The sequence below is a fragment of the Somniosus microcephalus genome, chromosome 7, assembly GCF_052327205.1.
Source record: "Somniosus microcephalus isolate GS21.2 chromosome 7, FLI_Smic_1.0, whole genome shotgun sequence".
Classification (NCBI taxonomy): Eukaryota; Metazoa; Chordata; class Chondrichthyes; order Squaliformes; family Somniosidae; genus Somniosus; species Somniosus microcephalus.
The window spans coordinates 38,272,437-38,294,085 of record NC_140993.1 but is presented as its reverse complement, the minus strand read 5'-3'; the positions used below and the strand labels follow the sequence as shown (position 1 = coordinate 38,294,085).

The following is a 21,649-nucleotide window of genomic DNA, read 5'->3' as shown; positions in this document are numbered from 1 at the left end:
GACAGATGAATTGTCATAGTTTGACAGCTCTGTGAAGCTGTCAAACACTGACATTCTCTGTAGTTTGATGAGTTCTTGAATTCAAGACCTCATCAAACCTCTTTCTTTTGTAGAAATTAGATGGTTGCTGCATTGGAGAATGCAACAGCCATCTGTCATCTCTATCGCGGAGGTGCGAGACTCTCTGCATACATCCGATTGAAGCCTGCAGGAAGAAACAAAGGTAAGTACACTTTTCCTAATACTTTGCACTTACCTCAGATACTCACCTCTCCACACTTGCATCCATCACTCACCTCCACAGCACACTTTTGGACCCCGCAGACCCACTACTCGCCTCGGTGACCCTGGCAGGTTTTGTCGCCTTCGGGAAGCCTGCACTTGTGTGGGCAAAATGGGGATAATCCCATTTTCTGCCTGTTAAATACCTGTTAACAGACAGTTAAGTGGCTGTAATCCCTTTGTGCCTCCAAGGAGACAGGACTCGGTGCGGGACAGCTACCCGCCTCCTGGCAAGATGGCATGGAGGCGGGTTGGGGGCAGGTTGGGCACCCACCCCCAAATTTTGCCATTTTCCCGGCAGTCCTGCCTCCAAACCCGCCTCCCCAGGGCTGGCAAAATCCAGCCCTAAAGAGTCTGCAAAGGGATATAGACAGGTTATGTGAGTGGGCAAGAAGGAGGCAGATAGAGATAATGTGGGGAAATGTGAGGTTATTGACTTTGGTAGGAAGAATAGAAAAACAGAATTTTTTAAATGGTGAGAAACTATTAAATGTTGGTGTTCAGAGAGATTTAGGTGTCCTCGTACAGGAAACACGGAGTTAGCATGCAGGTAGAGCAAGCAATTAGGAAGGCAAATGACATGTTGGCTTTTATTGCAAGGGGGTGGAGTAGAAGAGTAAAGAAGTCTTGCTACAACTGTACAGGACTTTGGTGAGACCACACCTGGAGTACTGGGCACAGTTTCGGTCTCCTTCTCTAAGGAAGGATATACTTGCCTTAGAGGCGGTGCAACAAAGGTTCACTAGATTGATCCCTGGGATATGAGGGTTGTCTTATAAGGAGAGCTTGAGTAGATTGGGCCTATGCTCTCTGGAGTTTAGAAGAATGAGAGGTGATCTCATTGAAACATATAAGATTCTGAGGGGATTTGACAGGGTAGATGCTGAGAGGTTGTTTCCCCTGGCTGGAGAGTCCAGAACTAGGATCCATAGTCTCAGGATAAGGGGTCAGACATTTAAGACTGAGATGAGGAGAAATTTCTTCACTCAGAGGGTTGTGAATCTTTGGAATTCTCTACCCCAAAAGGCTGTGGATGCTGAATCGTTGAGTATATTCAAGGCTGAGATCAATAGAGTTTTGGACCCTAGGGGATTCGAGGGATATGGAGATCGGACAGGGAAGTGGAGTTGAGGTCAAAGATCAGCCATGATCATATTGAATGTCAGAGCAGGCTCGAGGGGCCTGATCTTAATTCTTATGTTCCTATTAATTTAGTGTTGTCAGCGAATTTGGATATACGGCTCTCTATTAATTCATCTAAGTCCGCTTGATTTATTTCTAGTTGTCCTCGTATCTCTGGTGCTTTATCCTTTTCCTCTACCATGAAGACCGTGCAAAGTGATTATTTAGCAAGTTTGCCATTTCCTTATTTTCAATTACAATGTGATGAAATATTCCATTCATCACTGCCTGTGACTGTGGTCGGTTTCAGTGTCATTTCCCTTCCCCCAGTCCTCATTGTATTGTTTATTGGAATGTGCTGGAATGTGCTGTGTGTGTAGGGCTCTGCCCATACCTGGCCCCTTTTGTAAGCTAGCTCAGTCTGGCCTCAGTCTCCAGAAGGAAGATACCTCTCTCTCTTACGTGTTACTTTCTAAGTTAATAAAAGCCTTGTTTTGTTTCGCTAACATCGAGTCTCGGAATTATTGAGGCACATCAATTTTATTAACTTATTTTTCAATATTATGGATCAACTCCTGAAACCCGAACGTTTGGATTTGGATCAACATGCTCCGGACGCATCAGCACGCTTCGGACACTGGTTTGAGTGTATGGAATTCTTCCTGGACAATTCTGCAGCCGTCAAAGACGCTATGGACGCTGCGAGGATGAGACTCGGAATTCTGCGGAATTGGGTAAGCCACCGGGTTTACCCCCTCATCCAAGACGCCGATACGTACCTGGCCGCCTGCGACATCTTAAAGGTGCATTACCAGCAGCCTACGAATGAGGTGTATGCTAGGCATCTGCTCGCTACTCGCGCACAGCGACCTGGGGAATCGGTGGAGGAGTTCCTAAGCACCCTGAAAATGCTTGGCAAAGACTGCAAGTGCCGAGATGTAAAAGCCGCAGTGTACACTGACGAGCTTGTTCGCGATGCCTTTATCACAGGCCTCAGCTCCACTTACATCCGGCAAAGACTGCTGGAAAAAACGGGGTTGGACCTGAAACAGGCTGCGGACACCGCGCGATCCCTGGATGTGGCCCAGAGAAACTCGGACGCCTACTCTTCAGCCCGCGCCGTCCACGCCGCCACGTGTGCACCGAGGGCGCCGCCATCTTGGAAGGCATCTTCCCCGCCCGGCAGCCCGACACTGGCGGGGCCCCGCTCTCCCCCCAGAAGCCCTACGACAGCCGCGACGCGTCAGGGACCCAACTGCTACTTCTGCGGGCAGCCAAAACACACCAGAAACCTGTGCCCGGCGAAAGGCACCACCTGCTTTAAGTGCGGTAAGAAGGGGCACTTCGGGAAGGTGTGCAGAGGGAACCCCGCCGGAAAACCAACCGCCGGAAAACCCGCCACCGCCGCGTGTGTGCCGTGGGAGCGGCCATCTTGGACGCCATCTTGCCCGACCTCGTGGGGTCCGCCATCTTATGAGCAGACAGCGTGGACGCCATCTTGTATCGATCAGGGCCCTACAGTGGCATCGGTCACAGTGGACCAGACCAGGCCGCACCCGCTATCCAAATCAATGGTGGACATCGAGGTAAACGGGTGCCGGGTTAAATGTTTAATTGACAGTGGAAGCACGGAGAGTTTTATCCACCCTGAACTGGCACAGCAACTCTCCCTAAAGGTGGTCCCTGCTCAGGGTACCATCTCTATGGCTGATAAAACCCAGACATCGACCATTCTGGGTTACTGCACGGTACAATTGGGCGTTAACGGAACTGTATACGATAATTTTAAAGTATTAATCATGAAGAACCTATGTGCGAGCGTGATCTTGGGCCTGGATTTCCAGTGCAACCACCAAAGCATCACGCTCAAGTATGGTGGGTCCCAGCCGCCCCTCACAGTGTGCGGTCTGGCTACCCTGAAGGTAAAGCCGCCTTCGCTATTCGTGAACCTTACCCCTAACTGCCGGCCAATAGCGACCAAAAGCAGGAGGTACAGCTGGGAGGACAGGCGGTTTATCGCGACCGAGGTAGACAGGCTCCTGAAAGAGCGCATTATTGAACACAGCAACAGCCCGTGGCGCGCCCAAGTGGTAGTGGTAAGGGGTAGCGAGAAGAAACGGATGGTGATCGACTATAGTCAAACGATCAACAGGTACACCCAACTAGACGCCTACCCGCTACCCCGCATATCAGAAATGGTGAACCAAATCGCCCAATACCGGGTGTTCTCCACCATCGACCTCAAGTCAGCGTACCACCAGCTCCCTATCAGACCAGAGGACCGCCCGTACACCGCCTTCGAGGCGAACGGACGCCTCTACCAATTCCTCAGAGTCCCCTTTGGGGTGACGAATGGGGTCTCGGTTTTTCAGAGGGAGATGGACCGCATGGTCGATGACCACCACTTGCAGGCAACCTTCCCCTACCTCGACAACGTCACCATCTGCGGCCACAATCAGCAGGATCATGACTCGAACCTCGAGAGGTTCCTGGAAACCGCACAAAATCTCAACCTCACCTACAACGAGGACAAGTGCGTTTTCAACACCAAGCGCCTCTGCATACTAGGCAGCGTGGTGGAGAATGGGGAAATCGGACCAGACCCCGACCGATTGCGCCCCCTACGGGAGCTGCCCCTGCCCAACACTCCCAAAGCCCTGAAAAGGTGCCTGGGGTTATTTTCTTATTATTCCCAATGGGTCCCCAACTACTCCGACAAAGCCCGCCCCCTCTTGAAAGCATCCTCTTTTCCGCTCTCTGCTGAGGCCCACGCCGCCTTCAAAAGCATTAAGCAGGATATTGAGCGGGCCACGCTACAGGCAGTGGACGAGAACACTCCATTTCAAGTGGAAAGTGATGCGTCTGACTTCGCCTTGGCGGCCACCCTCAACCAGGCGGGGCGGCCCGTAGCTTTCTTCTCGAGGACCCTCCAAGGGCCCGAGATCAGACACTCCTCCATGGAAAAGGAGGCCCAAGCCATCGTGGAGGCAGTGCGCCACTGGCGCCACTACCTAGCCGGCAAACGCTTCACCCTACTTACCGACCAGCGGTCGGTAGCGTTTATGTTCAATAATAAACAGAGGGGGAAGATTAAAAATGATAAGATTCTTAGGTGGCGGATCGAGCTCTCCACCTTCGAGTACGACATCATTTACCGGCCAGGGGCCCTTAACGAATCCCCTGACGCCCTCTCACGAGGGATGTGTGCCAGCGCCACCGGGGATCGGCTACAGACCCTCCACAACGACCTCTGCCACCCAGGGGTCACGCGGCTGTTCCACTTCATAAAGTCCCGTAACTTACCCTACTCGATTGAGGAAGTTCGGTCTCTGACCAGGAACTGCCGCACTTGCGCTGAGTGCAAGCCTCGGTTCTACCGCCCAGATAGAGCCCACTTAATCAAAGCTACACGGCCCTTTGAGCAGCTCAGCTTAGATTTCAAGGGCCCCCTCCCGTCCGTCGACCGCAATGTTTACTTCCTGAACATTGTGGACGAATACTCCCGGTTCCCATTCGCCTTCCCCTGCCCAGACATGACCAGCGCCACGGTCATTAAATGCCTCAACAGCCTGTTCTGCCTGTTCGGTATGCCGAGCTACATCCATACGGATAGGGGGGGCGTCCTTCATGAGTTAAGAGCTACGCCAGTACATGCTGTCCAAGGGGATCGCCACGAGCCGTACCACCAGCTACAACCCCCGGGGTAACGGCCAAGTGGAGCGAGAGAACGGGACAGTATGGAAAGCAGTCACTCTAGCTCTAAGGACCAAGGGCCTCCCTATCTCCTGCTGGCAGGAAGTCCTCTCGGATGTGCTCCATTCGATACGGTCGCTATTGTGTACGGCCACTAATGCCACGCCTCATGAACGAATGTTTGTCTTTCCCCGGAAATCCACCTCAGGCGTATCCATGCCGTCATGGCTCTCCACCCCAGGTCCGGTACTCGTGCGAAGGCATGTGAGGGGCCACAAGACGGACCCTCTCGTGGAGCCAGTACACCTACTCCACGCCAACCCCCAATATGCATATGTCCGGCACGCCGACGGAAGGGAGGACACCGTGTCCATAAAAGACGTCGCCCCAGCCGGCATCGACAACAACCACGGCAATAGCAGCAACAACGATCACAGCAACTCTTACCCACCCACTACTCTTTCATCACCCCCGGAAGAACATCGACCAACGGCACCCCCACCAACTACCCCTTCAACAACCCTGGCGGCACCCCCGGCAGAGACCCAGGAGACTACCGGGGACACCCAACTGACACCCGCGGCACCACAACAGCCACGTCGGTCGCAGAGGACTATCAAACCCCCGAACAGACTAAATCTATAGAAGGGGTGAATGTGATGAAATATTCCATTCATCACTGCCTGTGACTGTGGTCGGTTTCAGTGTCATTTCCCTTCCCCCAGTCCTCATTGTATTGTTTATTGGAATGTGCTGGAATGTGCTGTGTGTGTAGGGCTCCGCCCATACCTGGCCCCTTTTGTAAGCTAGCTCAGTCTGGCCTCAGTCTCCAGAAGGAAGATACCTCTCTCTCTTACGTGTTACTTTCTAAGTTAATAAAAGCCTTGTTTTGTTTCGCTAACATCGAGTCTCGGAATTATTGAGGCACATCATACAATAAGTAACTTCACCGGCAAAATAGGCACAGCATTGGGTGCATTTTCAGGTCTAATTTTGGGGTTGTGCCCACGGAGGAAAGTGCCAGCCCACAACCAGACCACCCTTAAACAATGCCACAGGTGACCAGCTAATTCTGAAATAAAAGGCGCTGGGGGGTCATTTTACCTTTTATCGCTGGTTGAAAAATGGGTGATAGTGAATGGGCACTCGCTTTATACCTTGCCTGATTCTCTTTCCACTAAATGGAAAAGATTTGCTTTGACTCAATTGTATAACATGTCTAATGACAGACAATTCTAAAATGCTGATTTGTCCCATTTTGCTCATCATCTGTCATGGAAGCCCAACTTGATTCATTTGATATAGTTTAAGTGCAAACTGCATATTTGTGCAAGAGCTTGCCCCAAGATTGATTATTTATTAAACTGGAAAATATTTTTATTTCCCCCATCATCCTAATGTGAATAAACTAAACTGGAAAACATGGATTTTTCATGGATTTAAGTTCCACAGATAAAGTTCTTAGTTATGTCATAGCCTAGACTATACAGTGATTGGATAAAGCAAAGTGGTTGCAACCTTGATCTCTGGCAAAGAAACCCATTGTTTTTAATTACTGGCTTTCTTCTTGCTTTCTATTTTGAATCAACCCTGTAAATTCAAGATAATTATAGTGAAGTGACAAAGACCAGCGACCATTCATTTTTCCGAACTGGATAATGATGCGGTGTTTAAGCTAAGCTGGAGGGTTCTGTTTCTGAGACTTTCACTCCTTTCTGGGCTACAACACCACAAATGATGGTTGTTCTCCATTACCTTGCCCAAGTGATCATTCATTCTTCATGTGCCAGTCTTGGCTCAGTTGGTAGCACCCTCCCCTCTGAGTCAAGAAGGTTGTGGGTTCAAGTCCCACTCCAGATACTTGAGCACAAAAATCTAGGCTGATTGGGGGAGTGCTGCACTGTCAGAGGTGCTGTCTTTCGGATGAGAAGTTAAATTGAGGTCCTGTCTGCTGTCTCAGGTGGATGTAAAAGATCACGTGGCACTATTTCAAAGAAGAGCCGGGAGTTATCCCTGGTGTCCTGGGGTCAGCTTGGGCTGATAAGTGGCAAATAACATTTGTGCCAGGCAATGACTATCCCAACAAGCGAGAGTCTAATCACCTCCCCATGACATTCAATGGCATTACCATCGCCGAATCCCCCATCATCAACATCCTGGGGGGTCACCATTGACCAGAAACTTAACTGGACCAGCCACATAAATACTGTGGCAACAAGAACAGGCCAGAGGCTGGGTATTCTGCAGCGAGTGTCTCACCTCCTGACTCTCCAAATCTTTTCAACCATCTACAAGGCACAAGTAATATGATGGAATACTCGCCACTTGCCTGGATGAGTGCAGCTCCAACAACACTCAAGAAGCTCAACACCATCCAGGACAAAGCAGCCCGCTTGATTGGCACCCATCCACCGCCTTAAACATTCACTCCCTCCACCACCGGCGTACCGTGGCTGCAGTGTGTACCATCTACAAGATGCACTACAGCAACTCGCCAATGCTTCTTCGGCAGCACCTCCCAAACCCGTGACCTCTTCCACCTAGAAGGACAAGGGCAGCAGGCGCATGGGAACGCCACCCCCTCCAAGTCACACACCATCCTGACTTAGAAGTATATCATCGCTGGGTCAAAATCCTGGAACTCCCTCCCTAACAGCACTGTGGGAGTACCTTCACAACACGGACTGCAGCGGTTCAAAAAGGTGGCTCACCACCACCTTCTCAAGGGCAATTAGGGATGGGCAATAAATGCTGGCCTTGCCAGCGATACACACATCCCATAAACGAATAAAAAGAAACACTATCTTAGCCCAATGTCCGCTCAGATGTACTTTCAGCAGGGTTTACAGGATATCCACCAGAATGGGGAGCCCTGGTTGATTTTTGTCCCCTAATACCAGGGGTGCTGAGGCCAGTTCTAGAGTTCTTACTGCAGTGCCAGCTGATGCTCTAACTCAGCGTGGACCAGTGCTCGAATCGGGGAATTTCATTTGACGATTGTGCGTTTTCATGAAAGCGGATTCAATTAAACAAGCCTTTAAAGGTATTTGTTTTATTAAGCGTGATGTATTTTGATTTGCAGGAATCTGGTCTGACCCCACTTTTGATTGCTGTTCGAGATAGCAAATTGACTATTGTGGAAAGACTGTTTGAGTTAGGAGCCAATCAGCTTGATCGGTCAAAGGTCAGTTCCATATCATTTACATAAACCAAACTACTGTATTATATTCCGTGTGTGTGTGTGCGTGTACCCCCGAGATATCTGCGCTCCTCTAATTCTGGCCTCTTGAGCGTCCCTGATTTTAATCGCTCAACCATTGGCGGCCGTGCCTTCAGCTGCCGAGGCCCAAAACTCTGGAATTTCCTCCCTAAACCTCTCTACTTCTCTTTCCTCCTTTAAGACGTTCCTTAAAACCCACCTCCTTCACCTGCCCTAATTTCTCCTATGTGGCTCAGTGTCATGTGAAGCGCCTTGGGACCTTTTACTACATCAAAGGCGCTATATAAATACAAGTTGTTGTTGTTGTTGTTGTGGGTGTATGTATGAAGAGTGCAATATAAGAGACCATCACCTCTAACCTTTGTCTCTTATTTATATCAACAAGTATAGATGTGGTATAAGTGCGTGTGTTTATGATACGTCTCTCATTGTGCATGATATCTAGAGGAGATGCCACTATTGGAAATGGTATAGTAGGCTCCCACAGTAGTGAGATAACTTCCCAAAACAATCTGGAGGTAACATGGCGTTAAGAAGAGGATGTGTAAGATGAAAGATCTACCCAGATAACGTACAAATGTTTGATGAGCCATTTACATTATACAGATGTTTCACATTTTTTCTCTGTATTTCTATGATCTTTAGTCAGTTCAAAGAAATGTTGCATATATTTCACAAGAATGTGGCTGCGGGTACTGGCCCCCAGTATCAAGCTAAATGAAGACTTGGGAAATTCAGCGGCGCGGCTGCAGGGCCGGCCTGAGCAAAATGGGTGGCCTTCCGCAGGTTGTTAGTCGAGGGGCGGGGGTGGAATTGGCCTGCACCTAGACTGAGCTGGCCAGCAGGCCAAGCCTGGAAGGGGGGGAGGTGAACCTGAGGAGTGACCTGAAGGGGACAGCAGCAAGACATCAAAAATAAATCCTTTCTGGGCATTTTCTTTTTGAGCGGCTTTCAGCGGTCTCTGTAAGGATCACTGGTTAGCTCGCTCACCACCTGGTACAACCAAGGCAGAGTGTTTGGGGCGCACGCTCAGCCCATTTGTACTTGAATTTTGCATTTGGGGGTCCTACAACTGACAGATTTGCTGATTTGCACATTTAAGGAGCCTAACGCCTGTTCAGGCGGGCACCCCAGACAACCAAAAGTCGCCCAAGCTATGGTGGTGTCCGGCGCACTTCCAGCGCAGTTCGGGCAGGGCACGATGTGAAATTCGGAGGTCTATTGCAGATTTTACACTGGAATAACGGGCAACCGTGAATTACATTTCTCCCATTTGGTGTTCTCCTCCCCTTCAGATTTTATCACAGAATATTTATCTCGATCAAGCGCTCAAACAGTTACCTGATTTTTTTTTTTAAGAATCTCTGCCTCACATTTCTTCAATATTTCCATTATTTTCTACAGGTTTGCAATTTTCAGGAGGTAATGCACTGAAATAGATGGGTTTTCAAAATTGTGAAAAGTTATTTTAAACAACCCTTGAACGTCAGACTACCTTACTTTCCTTAAATCTATCGCATCCTTGTCACATTACCCCTGACGATATTGAAGTGTTAAATTTTCAGATGAGTTTCATACAGTTTGAGGGTATTGCAAGAACTTCAATGGAAAGCAACTGGCTGGGGTTGGGTAACGGAGGTAAATGCTGCATAGTTATGTGTGGATGGATATTGTTGAGTTTGACTTCTTTGGTTGGCAGGGAGAGATTTCAGGAAAATATACGGCTATAGTGGAGTCCATCCATGTAGTGTACACGGCAGGTAGCGACTGTACGTGATATGTGGAAGGAACAAGCTTGATGGGCTGAATGTTTTATTTCCATTCCGTACACGTTTATTTTCTCAGGCTGAATGACCTGTTTATGTGCTGTAGGTTCTGTGTAAGTCTATGCCTGATACCTATTTTGTTAATGTCACTCTTAATAGAGAGGAGAGACACAAAGGGAATTTTTATGTTTGAATGCTTTGTGTTCATTGATTTGCTTCGCTTTGTGGTGTCAGTCAGTTAGCAATGATGTCTGTTGTATTAGCCGCAGACGTAGATTGTATCCAGCCCGCCTGTTTGAGGCCCACTCCAATGTGATTTAAGGATGGGTGCAGAGCAGAACCATTCCATCATACATTTTACACAGAAGCAATATGCAGGTTGAGTTATTGTATTGTTTTATCCAGAGGGCGGTTAGAATGTGGAACTTGCTACCACAAGGAGTGGTTGGGGCGAATCGCATAGATGCATTTAAGGGGTAGCTCGATAAATACATGAGGCAGAAAGGGATAGAAGCATATCTTGATAGGGTTAGCTGAAGTAGGATGGGAGAAAAAAAATAAAGAAAGACTTCCAATTATATAGCGCCTTTCATGACCTCAGGAAGTCCCAAAGCGCTTTACATCCAATGAAGCACTTTTGGAGTGTAGTCACTGTTGTAATGTGGGAAACACAGCAGCCAACTTGCGCACAGCAAGCTCTCACAAACAGCAATGTGATAATGTCCAGATATTCTGTTTTAGTGATGTTGATTGAGGGATAAATATTGGCCAGGACAAGGGGGATAACTCCTCTGCTCTTCTTCGAAATAGTGCCATGGGATCTTTTACATCCACGTGAGAGAGCAGGCGGGGTCTCGGTTTAACATCTCATCTGAAAGACAGCACCTCTGACAGTGCAAGCATTCCTTCAGCACTGCGCTGGAGTGTCAGCCTAGACTTTTGTGCTTAAGTCTCTGGAGTGGGACTTGAACCCACAACCTTCTGACTCAGAGCCACGAATGCTACCAACTGAGCCATGGCACATGTGGAGCATAAATACCAGCATAGACCAGTTGGGCCGAATTTTGTGCTGCAATTCGATGTAATGTAATTCCTGCTGCTTTGCTGTAATAAACTGCTTTTGTCTTTCTTGATGTGTCCCCCTTGGCATTTGTGAAAAATATCACCAGTTGCTGTTTCTCATCAATTTTCATGATGGTATCTTGTTTCACTAATTAACTTGTATTGATATAAGAGACATATTATGACCCCTTTGCTAGTATATTCTCATAATGGAGTTAGATTTTCTCTATCCTTATCTTGAGCACGATAAGATGGTGAGTCATCTCTTGGCTCATTTCCCGAGGCTGTTATAAAGCATGGGGCACAGCTACACTTGCAATGTCGCCAGCATTTAAGAAGCAGATAGGACTTGAACCCGTGAGTTGGTCCAACTCTGCACTGTCACATTAAGAGACCTGAAATTGGTCCCTGGAATTGCCCTGGCAGCGGTCCATTTACACGGGAGGGGTTGGGCAGGCTGACTGGAGGCCCAGGCCACTTCTTACGGGGAGTGAGGGTGAATCAGAAAATGAAAGAGAGACAGGTGAAAATGATCTGCGCTCCTAATCTCTGTTCAGTGAGCCCTGACAGACGGCGCAGGCTTGTGGCCTTCAGTTACGGGCAAGATCGGGCTCACCTGCGATTCCCTCGTGGTTGAGTAGCCAGCCAGAACACTCTGTCTGGCCTCCCGAATGGCTACTTGAATGAGGCACTATAGTAGTACTATGTTAGTGTCAGCCTTGGCTCAGTGTGTAGCACTCTCACCTCTGAGGCAGAAAAAACATAGAAATGTGGCGGAGCCACCAGGGGATTCAGGACAATTGTTTATAATTCCTTTAACCGCAATGTAGTGCAACCGGGGGCTGCACCTTTAATGTATCTGTTAACTGTACTATGGCTTCTTTCCTTTACTCCGCGTGATGACGTCATGCCGCCCGTCATGTGATCCCCCAACGGCGGGAAGAACGTGATGACATCATGACGTCGTGCTCGGAACCTTCCAGCAGTTCTAGAGAGGCTTTCAACCAGACCAGACCTATTTGCATTGTATCCAGCAGTTTGCTGTTTAACTTTGTTTGTTCATTAAATTTTATAGAAACATAGAAACATAGAAGATAGGAGCAGGAGTAGGCCATTCGGCCCTTCGAGCCTGCTCCGTCATTCAATGCGATCATGGCTGATCATCCAAACTCAGTACCCTGTCCCTGCCTTTTCCCCATATCCCTTGATCCCTTTAGCCTCAAGAAATATATCCAACTCTTTCTTGAATATATTTAATGAACTGGCCTCCACCGCCCTCTGTGGCAGAGAATTCCACAGGTTCACCAGTCTCTGGGTGAAGAAATTCCTCCTCATTTTAGTCCTAAATGGCTTACCCCTTATCCTTAGACTATGACCCCTGGTTCTGGACTCCCCGGCCATCAGAAACATCCTTCCTGCATCTAGTCTGTCCAGACCTGACAGAATTTTATAGGTTTCGATGAGATCCCCTCTCAATCTTCTAAACTCCAGTGAGTATAAGCCCAATCGACACAATCTCTCCTCATACGTCATTCCTGCCATCCCAGGTATCAGCCTGGTGAATCTTCGCTGCACTCCCTCCATGGCAAGAACATCCTTCCTCAGGTAAGGTGACCAAAACTGCACACAATACTCAAGGTGCGGTCTCACCAAGGCCCTGTACAACTGTAGCAAGACATCCTTGTTCCTGTACTTGAACCCTCTTGCTACGAAGGCCAACATACCATTTGCCTTCTTAACCGCCTGCTGCACCTGCATGCTTACCTTCAGCGACTGGTGCACAAGGACACCCAGGTCTCTTTGCACTTCCCCTTCTCCCAATCTATTGCCATTCAAATAATAATCTGCCTTCCTGTTTTTGCCACCAAAGTGGATAACCTCACATTTATCCACATTATAGTGCATTTGCCATGTTTCTGCCCAATCACCCAACCTGTCCAAATCGTACTGGAGTGTCCCGACATCCTCCTCGCAGCTTACCCTCCCGCTGTTTTGATTCTCTGCGTCGATCTCAATTCTTCAGCTAGGAACCTCCGTTCCTACATTGGTGACCCTGATTTCTTTGAACAATTTTTGTTGAAGTTACATCATGGACACAAACGCCGTCACCCTCAAACTGCCGCAATTTTGGGAGCAACAACCAGCCGCGTGGTTTTTCCAGGCGGAAGCCCAATTTGCAATACGGGGAGTAGTAGCGGATTCGACCCGTTATTATTACGTGGTCTCCGCCCTCAACAGCGCCATGGCCTCGCTGGTCATCAGCCTCCTCGGGAGTCCTCCAGACGATGGCAAGTACAAAGCTTTAAAAACACGGTTACTGCAGGTTTTTGGTCTGTCCAAGTCAGAGCGCGCTCGCAGACTTATCTCCATGCCCGGCCTCGGGGACTCAAAGCCATCAGAGCTCATGAGCCAGATGCTCACGCTCTTGGGCTCGGCATCAGAATGTTTTCTGTTCCGGGAGTTGTTTCTCTGCCAGTTGCCAGAGCCAGTACAGGCGGCCTTGGCCAATTCCGCGATCATGGACTGTGCTGAACTCGTTGCAGAAGCGGATAAAATTTTCACCGTCACACAACAATGTTGTGCGGCCACGAGGCACCCATCCCCCACAAGAGTGAAGCCGACTCCTCCGCCAGCAGGCTGGTGTGCATACCACGCTCGTTTTGGCGCGAAAGCCCGATGCTGCCGTCCTCCCTGCAGTTTTTCCCCCCCAAAAAAACCTACCTCAAACCAGCGGTTTCTGAGAAGGGCGACAGGGCCTGAGGGACACGCCGGAGTTGCGATGGCCATTGGTTCCGCAGGGAAACTCCTTTATATCACAGACTCCCTGTCAGGTCAATGTTTTCTCTGTGATACTGGCTCCCAGTGCAGTATCCTACCAGTGTCGAAGCTCGATCTTCAATCCGGCAGTCACGGTCCCTCCCTCGAGGCAGCCAATGGTGCGGCCATCCGCACGTTCGGAAAGCATAGGGTCCAGTTGCGTTTTGGCGGCCAGCATTTCGTTTGGGAGTTCATCACGGCAAAAGTCTCACAGGCCATCCTGGGGGCAGATTATTTTTGCACCAATGGTTTTCTCGTCGACGTCCGGCACTGCCGCTTAATCAACGCGGCCACCTTTCATTCGGTCCCCTGCCACCGCAGCACCGCTGTGTCTTGGTCGGTTGCCTGTGCAGTCCCATCTCCAGATGAGTTCTCTCGTCTTCTCGGTGAGTTTCCAGAGCTCACCAGGCCCACTTTTTCTTCTTCAGTCGCGAGGCACGGTGTGGCGCACCACATTACCATGACAGGCTCCCCAGTTTATGCACGGGCTCGAAGGCTGGAACCCGGTAAACTCGCAGCCGCAAAGGCGGAGTTCCATACCACGGAGCGCCTGGGAATTATTCGATGATCGAATAGTCCTTGGTCTTCACCATTACACATCGTTCCTAAACCAGGCGGCGGATGGCGACCATGTGGCGACTACAGACGCCTGAATGAAGCTACTACTCCAGATCGGTACCCGATTCCTCACATACAGGATTTTTCGGCCCACCTGGCAAGGAATTCCATCTTTTCCAAAGTAGACCTTGTCCGGGGGTATCATCAAGTGCCCGTTCATCCTCAGGACGTCCCCAAAACCGCTGTCATCACGCCTTTTGGGCTCTTTGAGTTCCTTCGTATGCCGTTTGGGTTGAAGAATGCAGCGCAAGCCTTCCAGTGTCTCATGGATTCTGTGTTGCGCGATCTGCCGTTCATCTTCGTCTACCTCGATGACATCCTCATCGCCAGTACCAGCAAGAAAGAGCACATTACGCACCCTTTTTTCTCATCTCAGCCAGCATGGCCTTATTATCAACCCGGCCAAGTGCTAGTTTGGCTTACAAAGCATTGATTTTCTGCGACACAGAATCACCTCAGAAGGCGCCGCTGTGCTGGCTATGAAGGTGGAGGCAGTTACCTCGTTCCCGCATCCTCAGACCGTCAGGGCTCTCCAGGAATTCCTGGGGATAGTCAATTTTTATCATCGTTTCGTCCCCAAGGCGGCCCTGTTAATGCAACCCTTGTACGAGGCTCTAAAAGGTAAATCGGGTAAAGACCCCATTGGCTGGACACCCCAGATGGACCAGGCGTTCCTCAACACTGAGGACGCTTTAGCTGATGCGACCATGTTAGCACATCCTCTTCCAGGTGCAACCACCGCCCTTACCACAGATGCATCTGACTATGCCATCAGGGCAGTGCAGGAGCAATTGGTCAATGGCACGTGGCAACCACTGGCTTTCTTCAGCCGCCAATTGCGCAAAAATGAACGCAAATACAGTACCTTTGATAGGGAGTTGTTGGCACTTTTCCTGGCCATCCGCCATTTTCGCTTCTTACTGGAAGGACGCCCATTCACGGCTTTCGTAGACCACAAACCACTTACGTTTGCCATGGCCAAGACAGCGGAACCATGGTCGGCTCGGCAACAACGTCATCTTACGTTCATATCAGAATTTACAACAGACATACAACATTTGTCTGGCAAGGACAACCTGGTGGCGGATTGTCTCTCCCGCTCCCCGGTCCACGCAGTCCACCTGGGAATCAACTATGTTGGTTTGGCAGAAGAACAGATGGCAGACCCTGAAGTGCAGGCATACCGGACCGCACCTTCCAGCTTACAAGTGGCTGATGTCAGTTTTCAGGCCACAGGGACCACACTCCTTTGCGACATCTCGATGGGAGTCCCCTGACCAATTGTACCAGTCGAATGGCGCAGGAGAGTTTTCGACGCAATCCACGGTTTGTCGCACCCTGGTATGAGGGCTTCACAACGACTCATGGCAAAGAAGTTTGTCTGGAAAGGCATGCATCGCGACGTCCGTGACTGGACCAATACCTGCGTGAGTTGCCAGAAGTCCAAAATCCAACGCCATGTTAAGGCCCCAGTGGCCACTTTTCCAGTTCCAGAGCGTCGCTTCGACCATGTTCACGTGGACCTGGTTGGCCCTCTCCCTTCTTCTCGTTGTTTCACGCATCTCCTCACCATGGTAGACCGCACCACCTGGTGGCCAGAGGCAATTCCTTTGGTTGCCACCGCAGCGGCGGACGTTTCCAGAGCCTTCATCTCGTCATGGGTGGCTCGGTTCGGGGTACCGGCCGGCATCTCCTCCGACCGAGGACCTCAATTTACCTCGGAACTTTGGAATGCTGTGGCTCAGGGTTTGGGTACCAAGCTTCATTGCACCACCACCTATCATCCACGGGCAAACGGTCTGTGCGAGAGATTTCACAGGACCTTTAAAGCTGCACTGAGTGCTAGTCTTCGTGGGACTGGTTGGGTGGACAGGCTCCCTTGGGTGCTGCTTGGTCTTCGCACGGCTCCTAAGGATGACCTGCAATCTTCTTCTGCAGGACTGGTTTACGGTCAACCACTCAGAGTTCCTGGCAATTTTCTTCCTCCTCACACGGAGCCCTGGTCCGCAGCTCAGCAGCTCGTCAGCCATCAAGAGGCGACTAAGAATTTCATTCCAGTGCCTATGTCTCATCACGACCTGCAGCGCTGCCATGTCCCGGTGGAGCTTAAGAGCGCCGAATACGTTTAGATTCATCAAGATGCTCACAGAGACCCGCTCAAACCGCCTTTCACTGGTCCGTTCCGCGTCATCTCGTCCGGTAACAAGTCTTTCACAGTCGACGTCGGCGGTAAGCCTGACCACATCTCCATCGACCGGTTAAAACCGACTCATCTGGATCTGAGTGAGCCAGTTGTCACTGCTCAACCGCCTCGTCGCGGGCGTCCACCGTCGACCGTCGGTCCAGTACAGCCACAGCCAGCCACTTCTTCTCCTACGCCTGCGGCACCATCCCAACCACGGCCAACTGCCAGTTCGTCTTCTAACGCTCCGTTCCAGTTGCCAGAGTATCGCAGTCGGTCAGACAGACTCATAAGACCCCCTTCTCGTCTTACCTTTTTTGTTAAAGACAATTCTGGGGGGGCGTATGTGGCGGAGCCACCAGGGGATTCAGGACAATTGTTTATAATTCCTTTAACAGCAATGTAGTGCAACCGGGGGCTGCACCTTTAATGTATCTGTTAACTGTACTATGGCTTCTTTCCTTTACTCCGCGTGATGACGTCATGCCGCCCGTCACGTGATCCCCCAACGGCGGGAAGAACGTGATGACGTCATGACGTCAGTGCTCGGAACCTTCTAGCAGTTCTAGAGAGGCTTTCAACCAGACCAGACCTATTTGCATTGTATCCAGCAGTTTACTGTTTAACTTTGTTTGTTCATTAAATTTTATTGTTTTGATTCTCTGCGTCGATCTCAATTCTTCAGCTAGGAACCTCTGTTCCTACAGAAACATAGAAAAATAGGAGCAGGAGTAGGCCATTCGAGCCTGCTCTGCCATTCAATATGCTAACGACTGACCCTCTATCTCAATTCCTGCTCTCTCCCCATACTCCTTGATGCCTTTTGTGTCTAGAAATCTATCTACCTCTTTCTTAAATATATTCAGTGACTTGGCCTCCACAGCCATCTGTGGAAGGGAATTCCACAGGTTTACCACCCTCTGAGTGAAGAAATGTCTCCTCATCTCAGTCCTAAATGTCATACCCCGTATCCTGAGACTGTGACCCCTCGTTCTAGACCCCCCAGCCAGGAGAAACATCCTCCCTGCATCCAGCCTGTCTAGCCCTGTCAGAATTTTATACGTTTCCATGAGATCCCCTCTCATTCTTCTAAACTCTAGTGAATACAGGCCTAGTCGACCTAATCTCTCCTCATACGACAGTCCTGCCATCCCAGGAATCAGTCTGGTGAACCTTCGCTGCACTCCCTCTATGGCAACTATATCCTTTCTTAGGTAAGGAGACAAAACTGCACACAGTACTCCAGGCGTGGTCTCACCAAGGCCCTGTATAACTGTAGTAAGACATCCTTGCTCCTGTACTCAAATCCTCTTGCAATGAAGGCCAACATACCATTTGCCTTCCTAACTGCTTGCTGCACCTGCATGTTTGCTTTCAGTGACTGGTGTACAAAGACACCCAGGTCCCTCTGTACATCAACATTTCCCAATCTATCACCATTTAAATAATACTCTGCCTTTACGTTTTTCCTAAGAAGTGGATAACTTCACATTTATCCACGTTATGCTGCATCTGCCATGTATTTGCCCACTCACTCAACTTGTCTAAATCGCCTTGAAGCCTCTTTGCATCCTCCTCACAACTCACAATCCCACCTAGTTTTGTGTCGTCAGCAAACTTGGAAATATTACATTTGGTTCCCTCATCCAAATCATTTGTGGGTTCAAGTCCCACTCCAGAGACAGGAGCACAAAAATCTAGGCTGACGCTCCAGTACAGTACTGAGGGAGTGCTGCACTGTCGGAGGTGTTGCCTTTTGGATGAGACATTAAACTGAGGCCGTGTCTGCTCTCTCAGGTGGTCGTAAAAGATCCCATCGCCCTATTTTGAAGAAGAGCAGGGGCATTATTCCTGGTCTCTTGGCCAATATTTATCCCTCAATTATCATTACAAAAAAAACAGATTATCTGGTCATTATCACACTGCTGTTTGTGGGAGCTTGCTGAGCACAAATTGGCTGCTGTGTTTCCCACATTGCAACAGTGACTACACTTCAAACGTACTTCATTGGCTGCAAAGTGCTTTGGGACACCCTGAGGTCATGAAAGGCGCTACATAAATGCAAGTCTTTTTTCTTTTTCTAGAGCTACTGTAGACTATAGAACTGAAGCCCAACTCACATCGCTGTCTTCAGGAAAAGAAGGGAGAGACTTGAGTAGGAGGCAAAAATAAAAGGCGCAAAACTGTTTATTAAAAACATCTACTCATGCAAGTGCACACGGAAGGCATGCATTTTTGGATGCATAGTCACCGATTTAATAAAACATTTGTGTCCCTTCCAATTTGTTTTTAAATTTAGCTAAAATTCAGCAGAGCCAACAAAGCAAGCAAGTGGGCGGAAACAGGAGCGTGAGCCAGCAACAGAAAGGCGGCAGCTTTGAGAGCGTGGGAGGCCATTTTCTTTTTATGATTGTCTCCTTCTTAATTCCTGGAGGGGTCCCTCAGTATAAACAGAGCAGTTCCCCTAAACAACTAACAGCAAATTACGAATACTGAGTTCAGAGCATAGCAACAGGCCTCAGCGAAAAACTGCAAATAAAGGCCCTGTTGTGGTCAGTATAGTCAGTGTTTGGAACAGTTCTGCACCTCACCAAACTTTATTCATGTTGGGTAAATACTGTGGCTCAATCGCTGTCAATTATGGACCCCCTGTTGAACCTGAAAATGAAGACATTTAGGTCATGATACAATCTGCAATCTGTGTATCAGAACTAGTAGTAAACCTCAGCGTGAATGTGAAGAGGAAAGTTTCTCACAGGAAATTCTCGATGGTTGTTTGTATTTATTTATTTTACCCCCTTCCCACGTTCTTTCCTCCTTTCCTGACGGCACCGACTTTTGCTGGGATATGGTTCCACATGTTCTGGCTATGCTACCCCTGCGGCCATTTTTCATTTGGTCTCAACAGTGACTGCCAGCAGCCGATTCAACTGCGGAGGGTAATCCCCATCATTTGCTTGTGGCGGTTGGGGAGGGGGCAGCCAGTGGAGGGAGCGAAATCCAGCTTGTGTCGGAGAGGCAGTGGTAGACCTCACTGCTGGATTTTGCTGCATTCTCTCCACCAGTATTCGGCCCCATTGTGGGCAGGATCACAGAGGAGAACCCAGCCTGCAGACACATAATGAGGGAGAGAGAGCAGATGACAAACAGAAAAACACAGTGCTGTTGGGTGTGTGTGTGTCCACTAGTTTGCTGAATGCCTTAGATACTCGATCCACAAAGAGAGAATTCTAATTAAGAATGGAATACAGAATGCAGCATGCCCACAATTCCTGATGCTTGTGCCGGTAGGGAGAGGACAATTGTTCCAGTTTTTTTACACCAGATTTGTGCTACCAACAGGGCTTTGGTCTCCGACACAAACATCAGAAATTGTGAGCATGCTATCCTTTGTATGTTAAATTATTAATATTAAGGTAAATCTGTCAGATATGGAACACAATCTTCCCATTTGAGTGATGCTAAATGTTATACCTGCCAGTAGCCACAAGAAGGACCACCTCAAAGTTTCTGATTCTTTAAAAAAAAGCTTTCAGTGTTTTTTTAAACATAGAATTATATAGCACTGAAGGAGGCTATTTGGCCCATCGTGCCTGTTCTGGCTCTTTGACAGAGCTATCCAATTAGTCCCACTCGCCCACTCTTTCCTCTAGTGTCAGCTGTAGCTCAGTGGGTAGCACACTTGCCTCTGAGGCAGAAGGTTGTGGGTTCTACAGTCCCACTCCAGGGACTTGAGCACATAAAGCTAGGCTGACACTCCAGTGCAGTGCTGAGGGAGTGCTGCACTGTCGGAGGCATTGTCTTTCGGATGAGACGTTAAACCGAGGCCCCATCTGCTCCCTCAGGTGGATGTAAAAGATCCCATGGCACTATTTTGAAGAAGAGCCAGTATTTATCCCTCAACCAACATAACAAAAACAGATTATCTGGTCATTATCACATTGCTGTTTGTGGGAGCTTGCTGTGCGCAAATTGGCTGCTGCATTTCCTACAACATTACAACATTGGCTGTAACGCTTTGAGATGTCTGGTGGTCATGAAAGGCGCTATATAAATGCAAGTCTTTCATAGCCAATGTTCTCTCTAATTTTTTTTCGGGCCATGCATTAACGGGCTGCGCGGCCCATTCAAAATTCTGCGCATGCGCGGTTTTTCCATTTAAAAGCTGGTGAACCGGCTGCGCGGGACCTCCAGAGCGCTGGGCAGCCGCGCAGCTTAAAGGGAACATTGCCCATAGCCCTGCACAATTTTTCCTTTTCAAGTATAAATCCAATTCCCTTTTGAAAGTTACTATTGGACCTGCTTCCACCGCCCATTCAGGCAGCGCTGAATGAGTAAGATTACTACTCAGCTCCTTGGCGAACTTTGCGGAGGTTGAAGGGATTGGCTGGCACATCGCAGAAAATCCACTTGGCAGACGTTAGCGGATTTAAATTTGGGAATCCCACTCTAAATAGGGAGAAATTGTTGTTGGGCGAACGAGGTAATTTACTGCTTGGTTTTCCAATCCACTCCGGGCCACCCAGAGCAAATTAGTACGATAGCAAAATACTGTGGATGCTGGAAATCCGAAATGACAACAGTAAACGCTGGAAAAACTCAGCAGGTCAGGCAACATCCGTGGAGAGAGAAACAGAGTCAACGTTTCAGGTCGAAACCTTTCTTCAGAACTGAGAAAAAAGCAGGAAATGAAACAGATTAAAAGGCCAGTTTGGGGGCTGGGAAATGGGGGAGGGGATGAAAGAACAAGAGGGAAGGTCTGAGAGGTGAAGAGACATTAAGAGATATTCAAGACGAGACGAGATAGTAATAGGACAGGTAAAGAGACAAAAGATGGTTCTAGATGAAGTGTGAAATGCGCTGGCAGAGTGAGAGACAGCTGCCATG

At 49.0% G+C, this 21,649-nt stretch overlaps 1 protein-coding gene across 2 annotated transcripts in view; it reads left to right on the top strand.

Moving 5' to 3' along the window:
* Positions 1 to 21,649, top strand: part of trpn1 (transient receptor potential cation channel, subfamily N, member 1) — a 349,847-nt gene that overhangs the window by 6,300 nt on the left and 321,898 nt on the right. For both annotated transcript variants that reach the window (XM_085992435.1, XM_085992434.1), the window contains exon 2: positions 8,180 to 8,281. In XM_085992435.1, coding sequence (XP_085848561.1) covers positions 8,180 to 8,281 — 102 coding nt within the window. The remainder of the gene's footprint in view (positions 1 to 8,179; positions 8,282 to 21,649) is intronic.